Here is a 16949-nt window from a genome sequence, read left to right on the forward strand (position 1 = left end):
ATCTGTTACCGTTTTGGTTCCTAATAGGCACTATCTTTTCATTTTGTATCCTCATGCCCTTTATATACTCACGTGGATTTTCTATGATTTTGCTTGCTGGTAAATTTTAAATGTGCATACTTTACTTTCCTCTTTCTGGTTTTATTTCTCTGCAATATGTGTTTTCTTTATATTTTTTTATATTTTATACTTTATATTTTATGTATTTTCTTTAGGCTTCCTGAAGTATTAAACTCTGCACATCTGATGCAATGTTCTTGTTTTATTGCCTTATCTCACTCACTCTCTGCATTTTGTCATCCAAGTAACTCCTGTTAAGCAGTTTCACCCTTTTGTTGGAACCTGTTTAACCTGAACTCATTGAAACTCCTTTTTCTCCAGCTCCCATTAATTTGACATTGATATATTTTTGTACGTTCTAGTCCCTTTTTGCCAAATTATTTCTCTATCAAATAAAACTGGCCTTGCCCCAGTTTAGAAGCTTTACTTATTTTACCTTTGTCCTTTTCCTATCAGCCCATAAATTTAATCAAAATATGATCATGCTATTTCTCAAAAATGGCAGCAAAGAGCGCCATTCAGAAATACACAACCTCACCACTCACATCTGAGAAGAGAGGAATATTCTAGGTTACTTTGGAGATCCCATGATCTTCAAGAAACAATGCAAATCTGACAGTGGTAACCGTAGAGGAGTGTCCCTAACATAGGGAAATTCATCACCAGGGTTCTCCTTAACCACCTCCATACAAAGGGTACAGAACTCCTCCCCTAATCATCGTGTAATCTGTCCAGCTTCAGGCACTGCGGATGAAGAAAAGTGTAGGAAGCTGTACCAGGTACAATAGCTGGTCTTTTTCAACCTCACCAATGCCATTGACTCCATCAGTTGGGAGGTACTGAATAACATGCTCTGTGACTGCACATAGAAATCTATCTCCCTGCTACAATTGCTCGACGATGGAATTCCTGCTATGATATTAACCAACAGAACCACTCTCAATAAAAAAACTGGTGGGAAACCAAGGCTGCCTCAAAATTTATTGCCGTAGTATTACATCTATCATTTATGAGAGTGGATCTAATCTTTTAAACTAATAGGAAACCGTTCAATCTGCAGCACAGGTCCAAGACAATACAATGGAGACACAAGAGACTGCAGATGCTGGAACCTAGAGCGTAAAACAAAACACTGGAGAAACTCAGCATGCCAGGCAGCATCTGTGGAGAGAAGTGGACTGACATTGTTTTGAGTTGGTACCCTTCCTCAGAGTAATCATGAAATGGAGGGCTAAGTGTTCGGAGATGGTAAGGTTGGAGTGGGTAAAGAGAATGTAGAACTTGAGATGGCTAAAGTTTTGATGGCTATTGGAGATGAAAAGATTGTGAGAGGGTAGAAGGAGGAGGAGGAGTGTTGGAGACAGGAGAAGATAATGTCAGTGATCAAGTTGCGATATTCAGATGAACTTCCAATTGCACATGCTCAAAAGCTGAGCACCAAGTCATCATTGACACTCCCACAGAATCATGCGTGAGAATGAGGCTTGGATGCAGTGACCCCTGGGGCACCGCACTGCTCTCTGAAAATAATAGATTGTGGCTAAATGTCGTACAACATAGACTACTTGGGCGGCACGGTAGCGCAGCGGTAGAGTTGCTGCTTTACAGCGAATGCAGCGCCGGAGACACAGGTTCGATCCTGACTACGGGTGCTGCACTGTAAGGAGTTTGTACGTTCTCCCCGTGACCTGCGTGGGTTTTCTCCGAGATCTTCGGTTTCCTCCCACACTCCAAAGACGTACAGGTATGTAGGTTAATTGGCTGGGTAAATGTAAAAATTGTCCCTAGTGGGTGTAGGATAGTGTTAATGTACGGGAATCACTGGGCGGCACGGACTTGGAGGGCCGAAAAGGCCTGTTTCCGGCTGTAGATATATGATATGATATGATGATACTTCCCATATCTCAGAAGCCACTTCAGTAAAGGCAGATGTCATTGCAGAAGTTCACCAGTGCCTTCGTGGAACGACTACAGCCCACAAGTGAATGAAAGGAAACGGTTTGCCAATGTATCCCAGCTGTTGATGCCATTTTTGTCTGACTGCTTTCTATCTCTTATACCTCACATACCTAACCTAATTTAAAACCCATAAATATTTGAGCCTTAATGGACAGGATATTCAACAACAATTTTTCGGCATCTACCAATTCTCAGTGCAACATGAACGGTGCAGTCAGAACCAGACAAGATGACACATCGACGAATGCAAGGCACACCTATATCAGCCATTTTTGTTACCTGTCAAACAAAGAGGCCAAACCAGTTCAATGAAATGTGCAGAAGATCACATTAAGAGCAGCCTCTGCTGATTCCAACTTGATGATGCCACATGCATCCTAATCTGCAGAAGTAACATGCTGCCAAAATGGGCACAGATGCATTAAAATGCATGCAAACGGAACTTTATGCATGATTTTGCACAAAAAAACCTTTGCATAACCAGTGCATCTGAATAAAGCTCTAGAATCCTGCGACACAGAGTTGTGATGGTCTGTTTTGATCTACTCATTGTGCATAAATATAAGACCTATTGCATTGTCTGTCCCATCTACCCAGAAAATCGAAACATGGCAATTCACAGCTGTGAAACACCTTAATATTTGCTGTCATTTTTCTGGTATCATTCATATACATGAAGATGTAAATCATCTGCGTGGCACTTATTTTGCTGATATGGCAGAGATTAGATCATAAAGTTGCAACCTGCTAATTTCAATTTTATTCAGTCCAGCAAGGAGATCTATAAGTTCACCATGGACATTATGGGCTGAAGGACCTGTTTCTGTGCTATATGTTCTATGTGCTAATTTGTTCCAGCAGCCGTGACATTTCTGTGGCAAGATTAGTTAAATTTCAGGTCCAAGGTCACTACTTCTCAATCCAAACCTGGATGCTGTCCAGGTATTTACATACATATATCTAAACTGCAGCAATAAAACTTGAAATTTGGCAATAACTTTGAAATGTTTTGGAGCCACATTCTCATGTTATCACATTTCTCCCAGACCCTAGCTCCATTTGTATCTCAATGTACTTCCAACTTGCTGGGTCTATTTTGCGAATGAAGCATTAAATACCTAGATTTAATGATGCAGATCTTAATTGAGTATATTCAAGACTGCAATGGGAAACTCTAAGGCCAGATGGAGCAGGCAAAAAAGTGAATTTATGGTCAGTGAATGGATCAAGCATGAACATTGAATGGAATCTCAATGCTTATTTCTTCTATTTTTCTTGTGTACATCTACATTGACTGATTCTGCAAATAAACCTACTATTAATGAGACTTCGAAACAGGCCCTGTCTCTTGGGGGCGGGTTTGCCGGTTCTGGAGCGGCGGGAGAGCCAGGCCTGGTGCCAGGGGAAGCAGCCGGAGCCTGGGCCTGGACGTGACTGGGTAACCGCGAGCCTGAGGTGGGCCAAGGGGAAAGGCGGCAGCAGCAGCAGTGGTGGTGGAGGCTGAGGCCTGGCGCTGGGACTGCCCTCAGCTCCCCCGTCCCCCCTCCTCTCCCCGCCCAGAGTCCAGCCGCCCAGACCACTATGAATCATGGTATGAGGTCGGTTGCTATGCAATCTCTGTTAGGGGGGGAGGGGGAGGAGGGGAGGAGGGAGGGAGGAGAGGGGGAGAGGGAAGGGGGAGGGAGGGAGGGAGGGAGGAGAGGGGGGAGGAGGGGGAGAGGGGAGAGGAAGGGGAGAGGGAGGGAGGAAGGGGGGAGGGAGGGAGGAAGGGAGGAAGGGAGGGAGGGGGGATGGAGGGAGGGAGGAGAGGGGAGGGGAGGGGGGGAGGGGGGGAGGGGGGGGGATGAGAGGGTGCTGCACCAATGCAGGAGAGGTTTGGGCCCAATGGGTCCTCTTGATCTAGTATCTCTCTAAATATGTCCTATCAATGTATATGTCCAACTGACTTTTAAATGTCGTAATTCCTCCAGCAGCTAGTTCCATTGTCAAACATCCTTTGTCTGGAAAAAGTCACTCCTCAGGTTCCTGTTAAATCTTTTCCTTCTTCCTTAAACTCATGCCTTCTAGTTCTTGATTCCCCTACTATGGGAAAAAGACTGTGAATTCACCCTGTCTATTTCCCTAATGATTTGAATATATCTCTGCAAGATCACCCTTCAGCCTCCTGCGCTCCAAGGAATAAAGTCCTTGCCTGTACAACCTCTGCCCGTAGCTCAGGCCTTTGCATCCTGCCAACATCCTCATAAATCTTCTCTGCACTTTTTCCAGCTTAATGGCAGATTTCCTCAAGCAGGATGACCAAAACTGAACACACAGTACTCTAGTTGTGACCTCATCAATGTCTTGTACAACTGTAACATAACGTCCCAACTTCTATGCTGCATTCGCTGGCTGATGAAGACCAGTAGGTCAAAAGTCACTTTCACAGCCCTTTCTACCTGTGACGCCACTTTCAGGGAACTATACAATACAATACAATACAATACAATATATCTTTATTGTCATTGTACCCAGGGGTACAACGAGATTGGGAATGCGCCTCCCATACGATGCAACAATTTAAGTAATTAACAGCAACCCAACGAAACGAAACAATTGTAACAGTTTTTAGACAGGGTAAAGTGCAAGTTGATCTATGCGTTGTGGCCATCCGGCTCAGCAGGACCGGTTCATAGCAGCTATGGCCCTGGGGATGAAGCTGTTCCTGAGTCTGGAGGTGCGGGCGTAGAAGGCCTTGTATCGTCTGCCCGATGGAAAGAGTTCGAACAGACTGTTGCAGGGGTGTGAAGAGTCTTTGTGGATGCTGGTGGCTTTTCTGAGGCATCGTGTGTTGTAGATGCCCTCCAAGTCTGGTAGCTGTGTTCCGATGGCCCTCTGAGCTCTATGGACTACCCGCTGTATACTTGTACTCTAAAATCCCTCAACTACACAACATCCCCCACACCCCTACGGTTCACTGTGAAGATTCTGCCCTGGTTTGACTTCCCAAAACATAACAGCTCACACAACTGAATTAAACTATTTTTTTTCATTCCTCAGCTCACTTGCCCAGCTGATCAAGTTCCCACTGTGATTCTTGATAACCATCTTCATTCTCTACATTATCACCTATTTTAGTGTTATCAGCAGATGTATGAATCTGCAATGGGACAAGCACCAACCCCTGAGACACAACAATAGCCATAGACCTCCAGTCCAACAACCTTCAAACATATAAAACAATCTTATACCACCACCCTTTGTTCCCTATCATGAAGCTAGTTCTACTAGAAGATCAGTAGGGTAGAATTTGATTCACTCAACATAAATCTACACCAAGCAATTTGTCTTACTTATAGGAGCATGCTTTCAATTTTAAGAAGCTCTGAGTTTTGGTCTTTTGAATAATCTTAGAAAGTCTCTTGAGCGTTGTTTGCTACCACCAACTAGCAGAGCAATTATTTTGGTTGGTCTATTTTGCTTATTGCCATTATTTTCATCCTGCATTGATACAACAAGGACAATAGGCATTGTGTACTACTCCCATCAGGCAACAGATTGGAAGTTACGCAGAAGATTGAATACCTCAAGATTAAATCTTCATGGGGCGGTACGGTGGCACAGCAGTAGAGTTGCTGCCTTACTGTGCTGGAGTGTTAATGTATGGGGATCACTGGTCGGCGTGGACTCGGTGGGCTAAGGGGCCTGTTTCCACACCAAATCTCTAAACTAAACTAAATTCCGATCCCAAATGCGTTCAAGGGATCAGAAATTCATCTTGCTACAGACAAAGGAGAATAAAACGTAAACTTCTCCATTCTCAGAATTGGGAATTCAAGTTCCATGCAAATATGTCCAATCGTATTATCTATTTTTATCTTGCAGGCTATTGAAGAAGAAAACAAGGCCTTGCTGGCTGCTCTTACTGAGACACTGGACGACATCCAAGTAGATGATGTGAGCCTATCTGCGTTCAAGGGACTCGCAGATGGAGTTGTGACTGATTTGTTGGAAACTGCCTCTTTACCAACACCAGATGGCAGTCCCCCCATCACAAAGGCTGATGAACCGTCTCTAGTAAGAATCCTTGCTACTGTTTAAAAGGAATTGGATGAGCCTCTGGTTACCCGCTGCATGGGTATAATGTAGGCAAAATAAGGTCTGAATTTTTTTAATTTTCAGGTTTAAAAATAGCAAGATAAGCTAGTTTCTTTTTTTTGTTTCTTGTAAAATTGCATGTAACAATAATAACATCTGATATTAAATAGATTGCTAAAATTCAAAATGCATGGATGGAGTGAGATTATAAAATATATGCCTTTCATTTAAAAATGTTACAAACAGTGGTAGCATTTTCCTTAAATAATCTGTCAGCAAATAAGTTTCTATTGTCTCCTTGGTGACCGACCATGTTTTACCATAAACAGCTGATCTGAAATAAGATGCTAAGACCTTCCCCACTCTCACCTTACCAACCCACTATATTCCACTCATCTTCCACCATTTGCTTCTCTTTTGCCCACTCGGGATTGTGAAAGCTCACTGCAACTGTACCTGACATATTTGACAAAGAGACAACCAGCTGAATCAGAGACGCAAGGAATTGCAAATGCTGGTTTACAAAAAGAGACAGAAATTGCTGGAGTAGCTCAGCAGGTCAGGCAGTATTTCTGAAGAGCATGGCTAGGTGATGCTTTGGGTCACGACCCTGCTTCAGAAGGATCTGAAAAATGGTCCTGACCTGAAATGTTACCAATCTATGTATTCCACAGATAATGCCTGACCCACTGAGTTAATCCAGCACGTTGTGTATTTTCTGTACTGAGAACAACAGCCTTGGCAATCTGTTACATTTTGCTGGGAAGCCATTTTCACAGCAATCAGGTTATCCCCCCACCCCCCCCCCCCCCCTTCTACTTCTACGTAATATCTAAATATCAAATTATGTGCCTAAACTAAACATAATATAACCCAGTAATTATTTCAGGTTTGGTAGATTGAAAATAATTCTCATGTGATATAGATAATTCATTTAATGTGATTTTATTTTTACATTTAACATTGAAGTCACTCAGATCATGCATTTGACAATGGTTCAATGACACATGACATTCTCTTTGTATTGCATCGTTCAACTTCTGTCCCATTTTTAAATTAGAAGAGTATGACCATTCACTTAAATTTTTCCAGTATGAAATTTTGCACCAATCATTTTTATGCCAAAAATGACTTGCGGATAGTTTTTGAAAAAATGATTCTAGCAAATTTATCAAAATTTGAAATAATTTGGTTGTAAAATAAAAGTAACTACATTGGATTACTGTTAAAGGAAGTCGAATTATATGACTCAGATGATGCTGTTAACCATTCTGCCAACAGTTTGCAATCTGTCATCTGAAATGCAAAATTCGATTATAGCTTTTATATTGTTTCCTGGTGTCTGTTATTATTTATAATATATACTGTTTCAATTTTATTCTGTTTTTGATCAGGTTTGGGGTCAGGAGCAGCTGTCAGTACAGACACCAAGTGTCAGTGTGTTCGTGTCTTTGATGTGCTTTGACGTTCATACGAGAGGATTACTGCAGGTTTTTTTTAAGACGTGCTCTGCAGTCAGTCTTCTGCCCAGTATATATTATAAAGATCTAACACCAAGAAAGTTTGAAGTGTTATACACATTTTAAAATCTGTGAATGAAATTTACGCTGAAGTGGTGTGATATTTTGACTTGTATTTTTTGATAGTTAATGAAGCTGCTTCTGGCTCCACAAAATGCGCAGTTAAACTATGAACGGCAAAAAGACAGCAACGCGGTGCGCCATGCATCCAGTAACCAAAGGTCAAAATCACGTCGTTCTTCTTTCAAGGTATTCTGATTATGAACTTTACACCTACCATAATCTATATACTAAAACTCTCGTTTGTTTGTTCCTGAACTACAGCCAAAATGGTACATGATAGCGTGATAATTTTAGGCCCACCTTACTCACCGTCATCCCTTTGGCGCTAATGGAAGAAGTTTCATTGAAATCAGTCTTATATTTTTTAAGTTATTCACAGTTTAAATTTAAATCTATCTGCTAGGTAGGGAGGGAGAGGGAGCGAGGGAGGGGGGGTGGGGAGGGAGGAAGGGGGAGGATAAGGGGGGTTGAGGGGGATGGAGTGGGGGGGGAGTGGAAGGGGGGGTGGGAGGGGGAGGGGGGAGGAGAGGGTGCTGCACCAATGCAGGAGAGGTTTGGGCCCAATGGGTCCACTTGGTCTAATTATTTATAAATATGAGCAATCTGTATGTTTGTATTGTTGAATCATTATTTCAGTCTTTTCGTGAGTTATAAAAAGTATTACTTAATTACTTAAAACTAATATCAGGGCTGTGAGGAAAAGAACTGTAGATGCTGGTTTAAATCGAAGATAGACACAACATGCTGACTTAACTCAGCGGGGCAGGCAGCGTCTCTGGAGAGAAGGAATTGGTGACGTTTCTGGTCAAGACCTTTCTTCAGACTGATATCAGGGCTAATGGGTTATTAGGGAAAGCCTGGTGCATTTCTATATCTATTCAGGCACAAATGAGGTAACAGATAGCATTTTGTACGTTTGAAACTGTCCAGTGCATTGTCAACTTACTCTGTAAGTTCTGTTCTGTAGAAGATGTTTTAATGTGATGAGCTGTTTCATCTTTATTATACTCCGTAATGCTTTCTTTGTTTTGTTAAAAAAAAGGTGGACGACCCACAGGACACTAAGCCACATGGCATCTGTCAACATCAGCATCGACCGCACACAGAATTGCACAAGCACCTGACTTCAACTCTCTGTCCTCCCCTGTTTAAAACAGATGATTCCAAAATCCCTAAAAAAGACCAAAGCAATCCAGTGTGGACCTCACAGCATCATCAGTCACATCACCAGCAAGGTGAGAGTGAGGACGATGGTGATGTTGATGATGATTGTGTTAATGATGGTGCTAACAAAGAATTGGATTGCTTCAATGATGGGAATGGGGAACACAAACAAGGACAGCACATTCTGCAACATAGTGCTTCTTGCACTGCAACCATTAAGTCTGAAGATGTGGTTGCATCAGCAAACAACATTTGGACCAAAAGCTCTCAGTTTACCACAGAAGCTGAATTGTGTTCAGTAGTTGAGCTTATTAAATATATGCACACCTATTGTCTTCCGCCTAGGAAATACCCACTAGTCACAAATCACCAAGGTGATGACAGCAATGCTGGTAACAAAAAGCAGACAGATGACTGCTCTTTGCAGAGGTTGATGCTCCCTAGTATAGAAAAACAGAAGCTGTCAAATTCTTTAAAGTTAAACATCGGTTCTAGGCAAGGAAGGAACACTCCAGATTTGTGCGAGAGGAATGCAAGAAAACTTTCCAAAAGTTCCATACTGAGGGAGCTGTTGGAAAAGAATATTGCACTAGATGTGAGCAAACCTTACAGACTTCACAATCCTTTATATCCTGTGCTTGTTTGCACTCACTTATCGTCTGATGTTAGCCAGGTTGTTCTGCCTCAGTTGGCACCCAAGCAGGAAGGCGATATTGAATCCATCAACAGTACATTGAAAAAGGACAGAAAGAAATGCTGCAAGAACAAGGCTGCTAAAACAGGGGATACAGCAAAGAAACAAGAAAATACATGCCTTGCAGTTCGGCGCTCGTTGAGATTGAACCCTCAGGTTAGCGGGATCCTGAGCATTGATTTAGAGTCAACTTCAGTTGGGGGTTTAACTAAAATAGATGTGGAGGGAACACCAAAGGAGTCTGGGACAGCAGATGTGCAGATGAAGGTTGAGGAGGAGAGGGGTGAGCGAGCGGCAGAGATTGAGGTAGATTATTCTGAACAGCAACTCTATGGCAGTGGCACACATATTGTGCCAGATGATCAGCGGTATCTGCAATCCAGTAACCATGTGGAATGGACTGAGGAGAACAACAATGAAGAAAGTTTGTTTACTACTGACCTTCCTGCACTTTCCATGGTTCCATGTTCTAATATAGTTGAGGACCACCGAGCCTTCACTGCACAGGACTTCCCATTAAATGAAACCAAGATGCAAGAAAACAAGACTAGCAGAAAGCTAGGTAATCCTGTTTAGCTTCTCTGCTTCATTCTCTTTAATAATTACACAAAACTATGACCCTAAGCCACTTTTAAAGCTTATTATGGAATTCCTGCAGTCTCTTGGAAAATTACATTCATTTTCATTAATTCAAAGAGTTAACCCTTATAATCATTTTCAGACTGTTTATTCTCACTGTTTTATTACCTTTCTCAAGAGACATTTCTCTGCTGATTACTACTTACAATGATTCTATTGGCTTTTGCTTGTTAATTTTCTCATTTTCTCTACTGGGAATAGAGAATGCCCTTCAGATACAAAGGGATGGCATCTTATTTCAGGATGTCAGATTGTTGCGTTCTTTAATGTTAATCTGGAAAAAAAATGTTAAGGTTATATAAAATAACTCCACAATCCTCTATTAATACAGATTTTAACTTACTTGGTATGGAAGTGCTCAAAAATATAAGCAGACTTCGCATCTTATATCAATTTGAGTATAAATAATATTGCCATGCTTATTTTAAAAATCCTTTCACCCCATCTCCATGTCCTTACATTTCCCTGATTAATCTTTAAAATAAACATTTTTTTTCTTTCTGGAAGGTTGCTACAAATTGATATGGTACCAATAGATTGATGCCAATTTTTTTTTGGAAAACCCAGATGAAAGAAATTAAACTTTTCTATTTTCCTCTGATGATGTCAGTATTTGGTTTACCATATTCGGTATTTTCATTTACACAGAAACATAATTAGCTGAATCTAGATCTCTGTGTTGCAAAGGTGCAAAGAACTTGCATCACAAATTTACCTCCATCATTATGGGGCAGAGGATATACCAGAATGTAATATGTGATACTGCCAATCCTTTTCATGTTTGTTCAGGCATTTCAAATGATAGTTTCACATAAAGTTTCACATTTTCATTAATTGACTGAAAGTGATGAGGAATAAGCAATTTTAATAATAGCTCTAATTTTAACATAATCATAAGATCACCTGTACACCTCACACCATAGCAGTGGAGGCTAGGATGCTTATGCCAGTAAAAAACTGCCTTACACAAGTCTGTTCAGAGGATGAATTTGTTTCACAGTAGTTACAAAAAAACAAAGTGCCGTTGATAATGGAATTCTGAAATAAAATGTTATATATCCTTTCCAGCTGAAGGATAATGAGGAACATCCTTTCACTGCAAGTGAATGCTTTTAATTCATTTCTGTTCTCATCTCTGGCCCAGCTCAATGGTGTGTTTAAAGTGTCTTAAAATAGTTTCTATGTCCCTTTTTTTGCCTGGTCTGTGTGTCTTTTGTTCCTACCACAAACCGTGTTCTGACACATACTCTGAGACTGAAAATTGTTATCATTTATTTAAAAATATCCATCAAGTATTTAATAGCTAATACTTGAATGATTTGAATACTTTAGTAATTGACACTTTATAAACATTTATTTTTTGCAGCTAAACCTACAAGTTTGTTACTTAGTCCAGAGTCTGAAAGGTAGGTGGTGCATTTTCTTATGTCAGGATTCAGCAAATTTAAAACACGACCTGACTTTTAAAACTAGCTCTTAAAGTTTGAATTCTTAAAACAACACCCACCGCCATCTTTATTAGCTCTTAATCACTTCAGCCACTGTTTGGTAATGTAATTACATGCTCTTCTAGTTTGTATATTTAATATGTAACTTGGAGGATAACAATCGTTTAATTCATCTCATATTTCCTATTTTCAGTGATTGCAAAGAATCTCCGATTGATAACAAACCATTCGAACAAGCACTGAGTGTAGAACTGTGCGGTACTGCAGGTAAGCGGTTGATCTGAGTTAGGTTCGTGTTATCACTGCGTTATCCTCACCGAATCAGAAGGGAGAAGAATTTAAAATTAGACCAGACCATTTTTCATTGACACTTGTTTTCAGCAGGAAAATATAATTTACAAGTAGCAGTTAAATTCAAAAACAAGGGGAAAAGCAATTTCTTACATTCATAGAAATGTTCCAGTCCATTGAGCTTGCTAAATATCTGACGACTGCTTAAAATAATAATGTGAGCATGTGCTGAAACATGTTTTATCCTTCGAGTGTCCACAGTGTATCATTGTAAATATCTCAATTCTTCAGTAAGTACTTTGTAAATTATTTTTCTGTATCTGCTGGGAAGGGAATGGCATTGTGATAGTGTGAGCAACATGATCATTTTCCATATGTTTTACAGTCTTCAAATATTCATGAGCATCGCTTTGGACGCTAGTCTAAATTTAGCAAAAAGCTGGAGCCAAATTTTAAATGAGGAAATTTGTTCTAAAAAGGGATAAAGTAATAGGCTATCTGGGGCCGAAAACACACATCGTGTAACTATTTGTAGAGATCAGAGCTAAAGTGGAAGCAACCATATTGTGGCCCTTGCATCTTTCCGACATTCACATTCCCTCGGCCATTGCATTTTAAAAATATAAACCTCCTTTTGACATTAAAACATTGAAATTTGAATTTTGAAATTAGAAAAATTCCAGTTACTGGGAACAGAAATTTTAAAATAGGGGGTCCACATTAAGCAAACAAATTAAAGGCTTCAATATTCAAATGATATGTTTTCTCACGCCTTTGGGTCATTCAGTATGCAAGTTCTTACTATCATTTCATCAGTGATTAGTAATTTGTAAGTAACAAGTCAAAATATTTTATGGCACCCAAGTCAGGGCAAGACAGCAGCATATTGCATCTACTTCCTCATGCACAGATTGCAAGAATACAAAAATATTCAGGATTCTGGCCTGTAATGGCCACATGCTTGATTGCTTTTCCCTTTGTCATTGATTTAGATAGTTACCTCAAAATTGTGTTTTCAATGAACACTAAAATAACGACATTCAGCGGTTCTTTAAATACATTTCTTTCGTAAATTTGTTTATTCTATTTCTGGCCAAAGCAATTAACTTTAGAAATGTCAGATTTATTTTGAATGGCTACATCATGCTGACTGAGAATGCAAAAGATGCGCTACTGCGAGGCATTCTTTTCATAGTTTTGTCAGGTCTGTAATGCATTTTGTTGTGCTCAGAATGTAACCGCACAGGCTGCTTGTAGTTTACCTGCAGACACAGACAGCATATTGGATTTTTTTTTAAGTGAGATGCCAGCTTACTGTGTAGCTCAAGGCTTTTATGTTATTTTGCTTGGTGTTAGTTTGTTTTATTCGATGTTTATGAATAATATAGATTAAATGGGTTTCTGATGGGCTTTTCACATCTGAAAGAGACAGCTCTGGTAGGGCAAAGTGAGAGCTATCTCAAACAAAGTCATATGGAGCTGTGCCCATTATTAACCTTACAATTATAATATAGGAATGTAGAAAAAGGCCTGTTTCATTTTTTTTGTGCCTGTTTCACATTTTACTTGGGAAAATATATCATGCCATCTTTCAAAGTTTAAAGTGTCCAAATTTCACATTAATATTGTCGAAACTTTTCCTTTCTGTTCATAAAATAACAATCATTACATGGATATCAATGCTAATTACTCTTTTTCCAGGACTTACACCCCCAACCACACCACCACACAAAGCAACGCGAGATGATCCTTTTAAGACAGCAATAAAAATTGATTCGTCCGTTAACAACGCCATTACCCAATTACCAATAAAGAATCACTGGAGTTCTTTATCGAAAAGTCTTGTCAATAAACACCCTGAGCAAACTGAGCTGTATGCTTACCTTAGCAAGGCCACCGTCGCCACAAATCAGATGGAAGGCAAGAAAGTTAAAAGGTCGTATACCAGATGCTTTGGTGACCATGACTATTGTCAATTGTACAAGTCGGAAACTGAAACCGAAAAAAATGTTTTGAGACTTTATGAACTTCCAAACTCCAGTAGTTATCAGAATGGAAGAGAAAAGTATGATGATGATTTACTTTACAGTGATAAGAAACAGAAGATGTCTCCCATTCCAAATCCAGGACTGAATGGTAAGAAAGTGGAGATAAATAAAAAGCTTTCAGATCAAAGCAGCAATAAAAAACCAATGAGAGACCAAGAGATAAGAGACAAATTATTCAAACACTTTGGCTACCCTGAAGAAGCCATCACGGATGAGGTGAAACAAAGTTCACTTGAAGACAATGATTGTGCCCCTAATGAATGCTGCTATCATTCTGATGTAGAGCTGCAAACAGGGATGAAAAAACCTGGGACTAGTTCTCCAGTTCAATCGTCATCTATTTCCTTACATAAAAATGCTCAGTCACTGCCAAAGGACCCTTTGCAAACTCAAGAACATCAGTTAGACGTTGAAAAAACGAGGTACTATAACCAACAGCACAAAATAATCACTGGATCTCCACATGCACAATCCCGATCTCCAGTGAAAAGGGAATTTGCCAGGTGGGTCATTCAGAAGAAAGTAAAGACATAAAGTTATAAGCAAGAATGAGCCGTTGCAAAAAGAGCTTTGTCTTAACCCTGCCTTTTCTCCACCTACTCCCCAGCCTTCCCTCCACACCTTTTTGCAATCTCCAAAAATATGCAGAATGGTTTATTGTTGAGTTAGGTATTGTTTCCAATTGTAAACCCTCCCAATAAGAATGGTATGCGTGAGGCAGATATAAAACCCATGAAGGAACAACCAAAATCTGCCTCAGCTACCTTTGTGTCGAAGAAACATCTCATTCAGTAATCCTGCCACTACTGCAGGAAAAGGAATTTAACACTGATCTAAAATGCAGTGAGAAATAGCACTCACTGTTGTAATAGAGGAAACCTGCAACAACCTCTAGGGGCAGTTATATGAAGAAATCTATTATGGCTACCAGTAATATCCTATTTCTGCACAGTCTACATTATTTGTAGTCTCCTCTAGCAAAACTTCCAGAAACCTGTAAACTGATAAGTTCAGGAGACACAGCAGTCTACAGATGCCGGAGTCTTGACTACTGGAGTATTCAGTGGGTCAGGCAACATCTGTGAAGGGAAGATTAACAGGCAACGTTTCGGATTGCGACCTTTCTTCAGACTAATGAAGAGAAACAGTGGCTGGTAGAAAGAAGTGTTCGGAAGGCGTGATGTAGGAGCTGGCAAGTGACAGGTGGATCCAGGGGTGAATAGACAGATCAGTCAGACGAGGGAGAGAAGGATAGAGATAGTCGCTAAGGCTGAAGGTGAATAATAACGAAGACAGAAGGGTGAAATCTGGTAAGGAAGGAATGTGAGAAATGAAATGTAGAAACAAAGGGTTCTGCAGAGGGATGGTGGACAGAAGGGAACAGTGGGAAGAAGTAAAACAGGGAATCCAGAGTAGGGAGGGTTGGGAGACAAGCAGATAGAGGAAGTGGAGGAGGAAAAAGGAATTGGCAGGTGGCTGCAAGGGGAATGGAAAGAAAGTTATGACCTGGCAGGGGATGACATGAAGCAATGTCAATGAGAGGTGGGGAAGGGGGTAGCAGCTGAAATCGGAGAATTCAATGTGTTCATGCCATTGGGTTGTAGACCAAGAGAAAGGTGAGGCACTGTTCTCCCACTTTGTATGTGGCCTTACTCTGGCAGTGAAGGAGGCTAAGGCCAAGGTTGGTATGGAATGAAGGAGTTGTAGAGGAGCCCCTATCAAAATCATTGAATGCAATGGACGAGGTTTGGAGGAGGTGCATGTAAACCTTTGTCTCAGTTGGAAGGGCTGTTGAAATCCCTGAAGACGGATGAATGGATTGGTGTTGTATTTGCTGCGGTTGCAGGGGAACTTGCCTGGCAGGGTGCTGGGATGGGTGGAGAGTGAGGAACGATGGGTGGGGAGTGGGTGTCTAGCCTATCTGTGCCTCTCATAATTGTATGTACTCCTATCATGTCTCCCTCGACCTCTTGCAGTCCAGAGAAAATAATCGTAAATTTATCCAATCCCTTCTTAAACCTAATGCCCTCTAATCAAGGCAACATTCTGGTAATTTTTCTCTGCCCTTCGCCAAAACCACCACCCTTCTGTAATTGGTGCCACAGAAATTCACACAATTCTCCAAATGTGGCCGTACCAACGTTTTATAAAGCTGCAACTTGACTTCCTGACTCTTATACTCGGTGCCTCGAGTAATGAAGGCAAGCATACCATACACCCACTTTACTACTCTGAGTACATTGTGTTGCCACTTTCAGGGAGCTATGGACTTGGACCCCTCAGTACATCAATGAATTTAAAGGTTGTGCCAATAACTGTATACTTTCCACTTACATTTGACCTCCCAAGTGGAACACCTCTCACTTGCTCAGGTTAAACTCCATCTGCCATTTCTCTGGCCATATCCGAAACAGATCTAAATACCACTGTATCCTTTGATAGCCTTCCTCACTGTCCACAACTCTACCAATTTTGCCAAGGTTTCCGAGAATGTTTTATGAAATGAGGGACCACTGTTACAAGAGTAAATTAAAGAGGCTTATTTTCCTTCGGGAGATTTGATAAAGGTACATAAAATTATAAGGGCAACGGCAGAGCAGTCAGTGGGAGGATGTTTCTGTTAATGCCAACGTCACAAGTCTAGAGGAGCAGAGCAGAAAATTACGAGAGACACAAGGACATTTATTTTTAATGCAGCATATGTTTAGAATCCGTACTGTAGTGCATGCACATGTGATGGCAGCAGGTTTCATTATGGTCTCCAAGAGGGAGACAGATAAATATATAGTGAAGGAAAATTTATCAGGTGATGGAGAAAGAGCTGGTTTGGTTGAGAACTGGAGAGTTGTTATTGTGGGAAACCAGTGTGGACAATAGACAATAGACAATAGATAATAGGTGCAGGAGTAGGCCATTCAGCCCTTCAAGCCAGCACCGCCATTCAATGCGATCATGGCTGATCACTCTCAATCAGTACCCTGTTCCT

The 16949-nt window shown here is 40.8% G+C and overlaps 1 protein-coding gene across 3 annotated transcripts in view; it reads left to right on the forward strand.

The window, feature by feature from the left end:
* ppargc1b (peroxisome proliferator-activated receptor gamma, coactivator 1 beta) overlaps positions 1–16949 on the forward strand; it is a 132552-nt gene that overhangs the window by 100967 nt on the left and 14636 nt on the right. The window contains exons 3-8 of one of the 3 annotated variants that reach the window (XM_078411562.1): positions 5884–6075; positions 7743–7865; positions 8722–10099; positions 11543–11582; positions 11818–11891; positions 13617–14466. In XM_078411562.1, coding sequence (XP_078267688.1) covers positions 5884–6075; positions 7743–7865; positions 8722–10099; positions 11543–11582; positions 11818–11891; positions 13617–14466 — 2657 coding nt within the window. Of the gene's footprint in view, positions 1–5883; positions 6158–7742; positions 7866–8721; positions 10100–11542; positions 11583–11817; positions 11892–13616; positions 14467–16949 lie in introns of those variants that run through there. The other 2 variants (XM_078411564.1, XM_078411563.1) reach the window with 2 other exon arrangements.

This window comes from Rhinoraja longicauda, chromosome 14 (assembly GCF_053455715.1).
Source record: "Rhinoraja longicauda isolate Sanriku21f chromosome 14, sRhiLon1.1, whole genome shotgun sequence".
Lineage (NCBI taxonomy): Eukaryota > Metazoa > Chordata > Chondrichthyes > Rajiformes > Arhynchobatidae > Rhinoraja > Rhinoraja longicauda.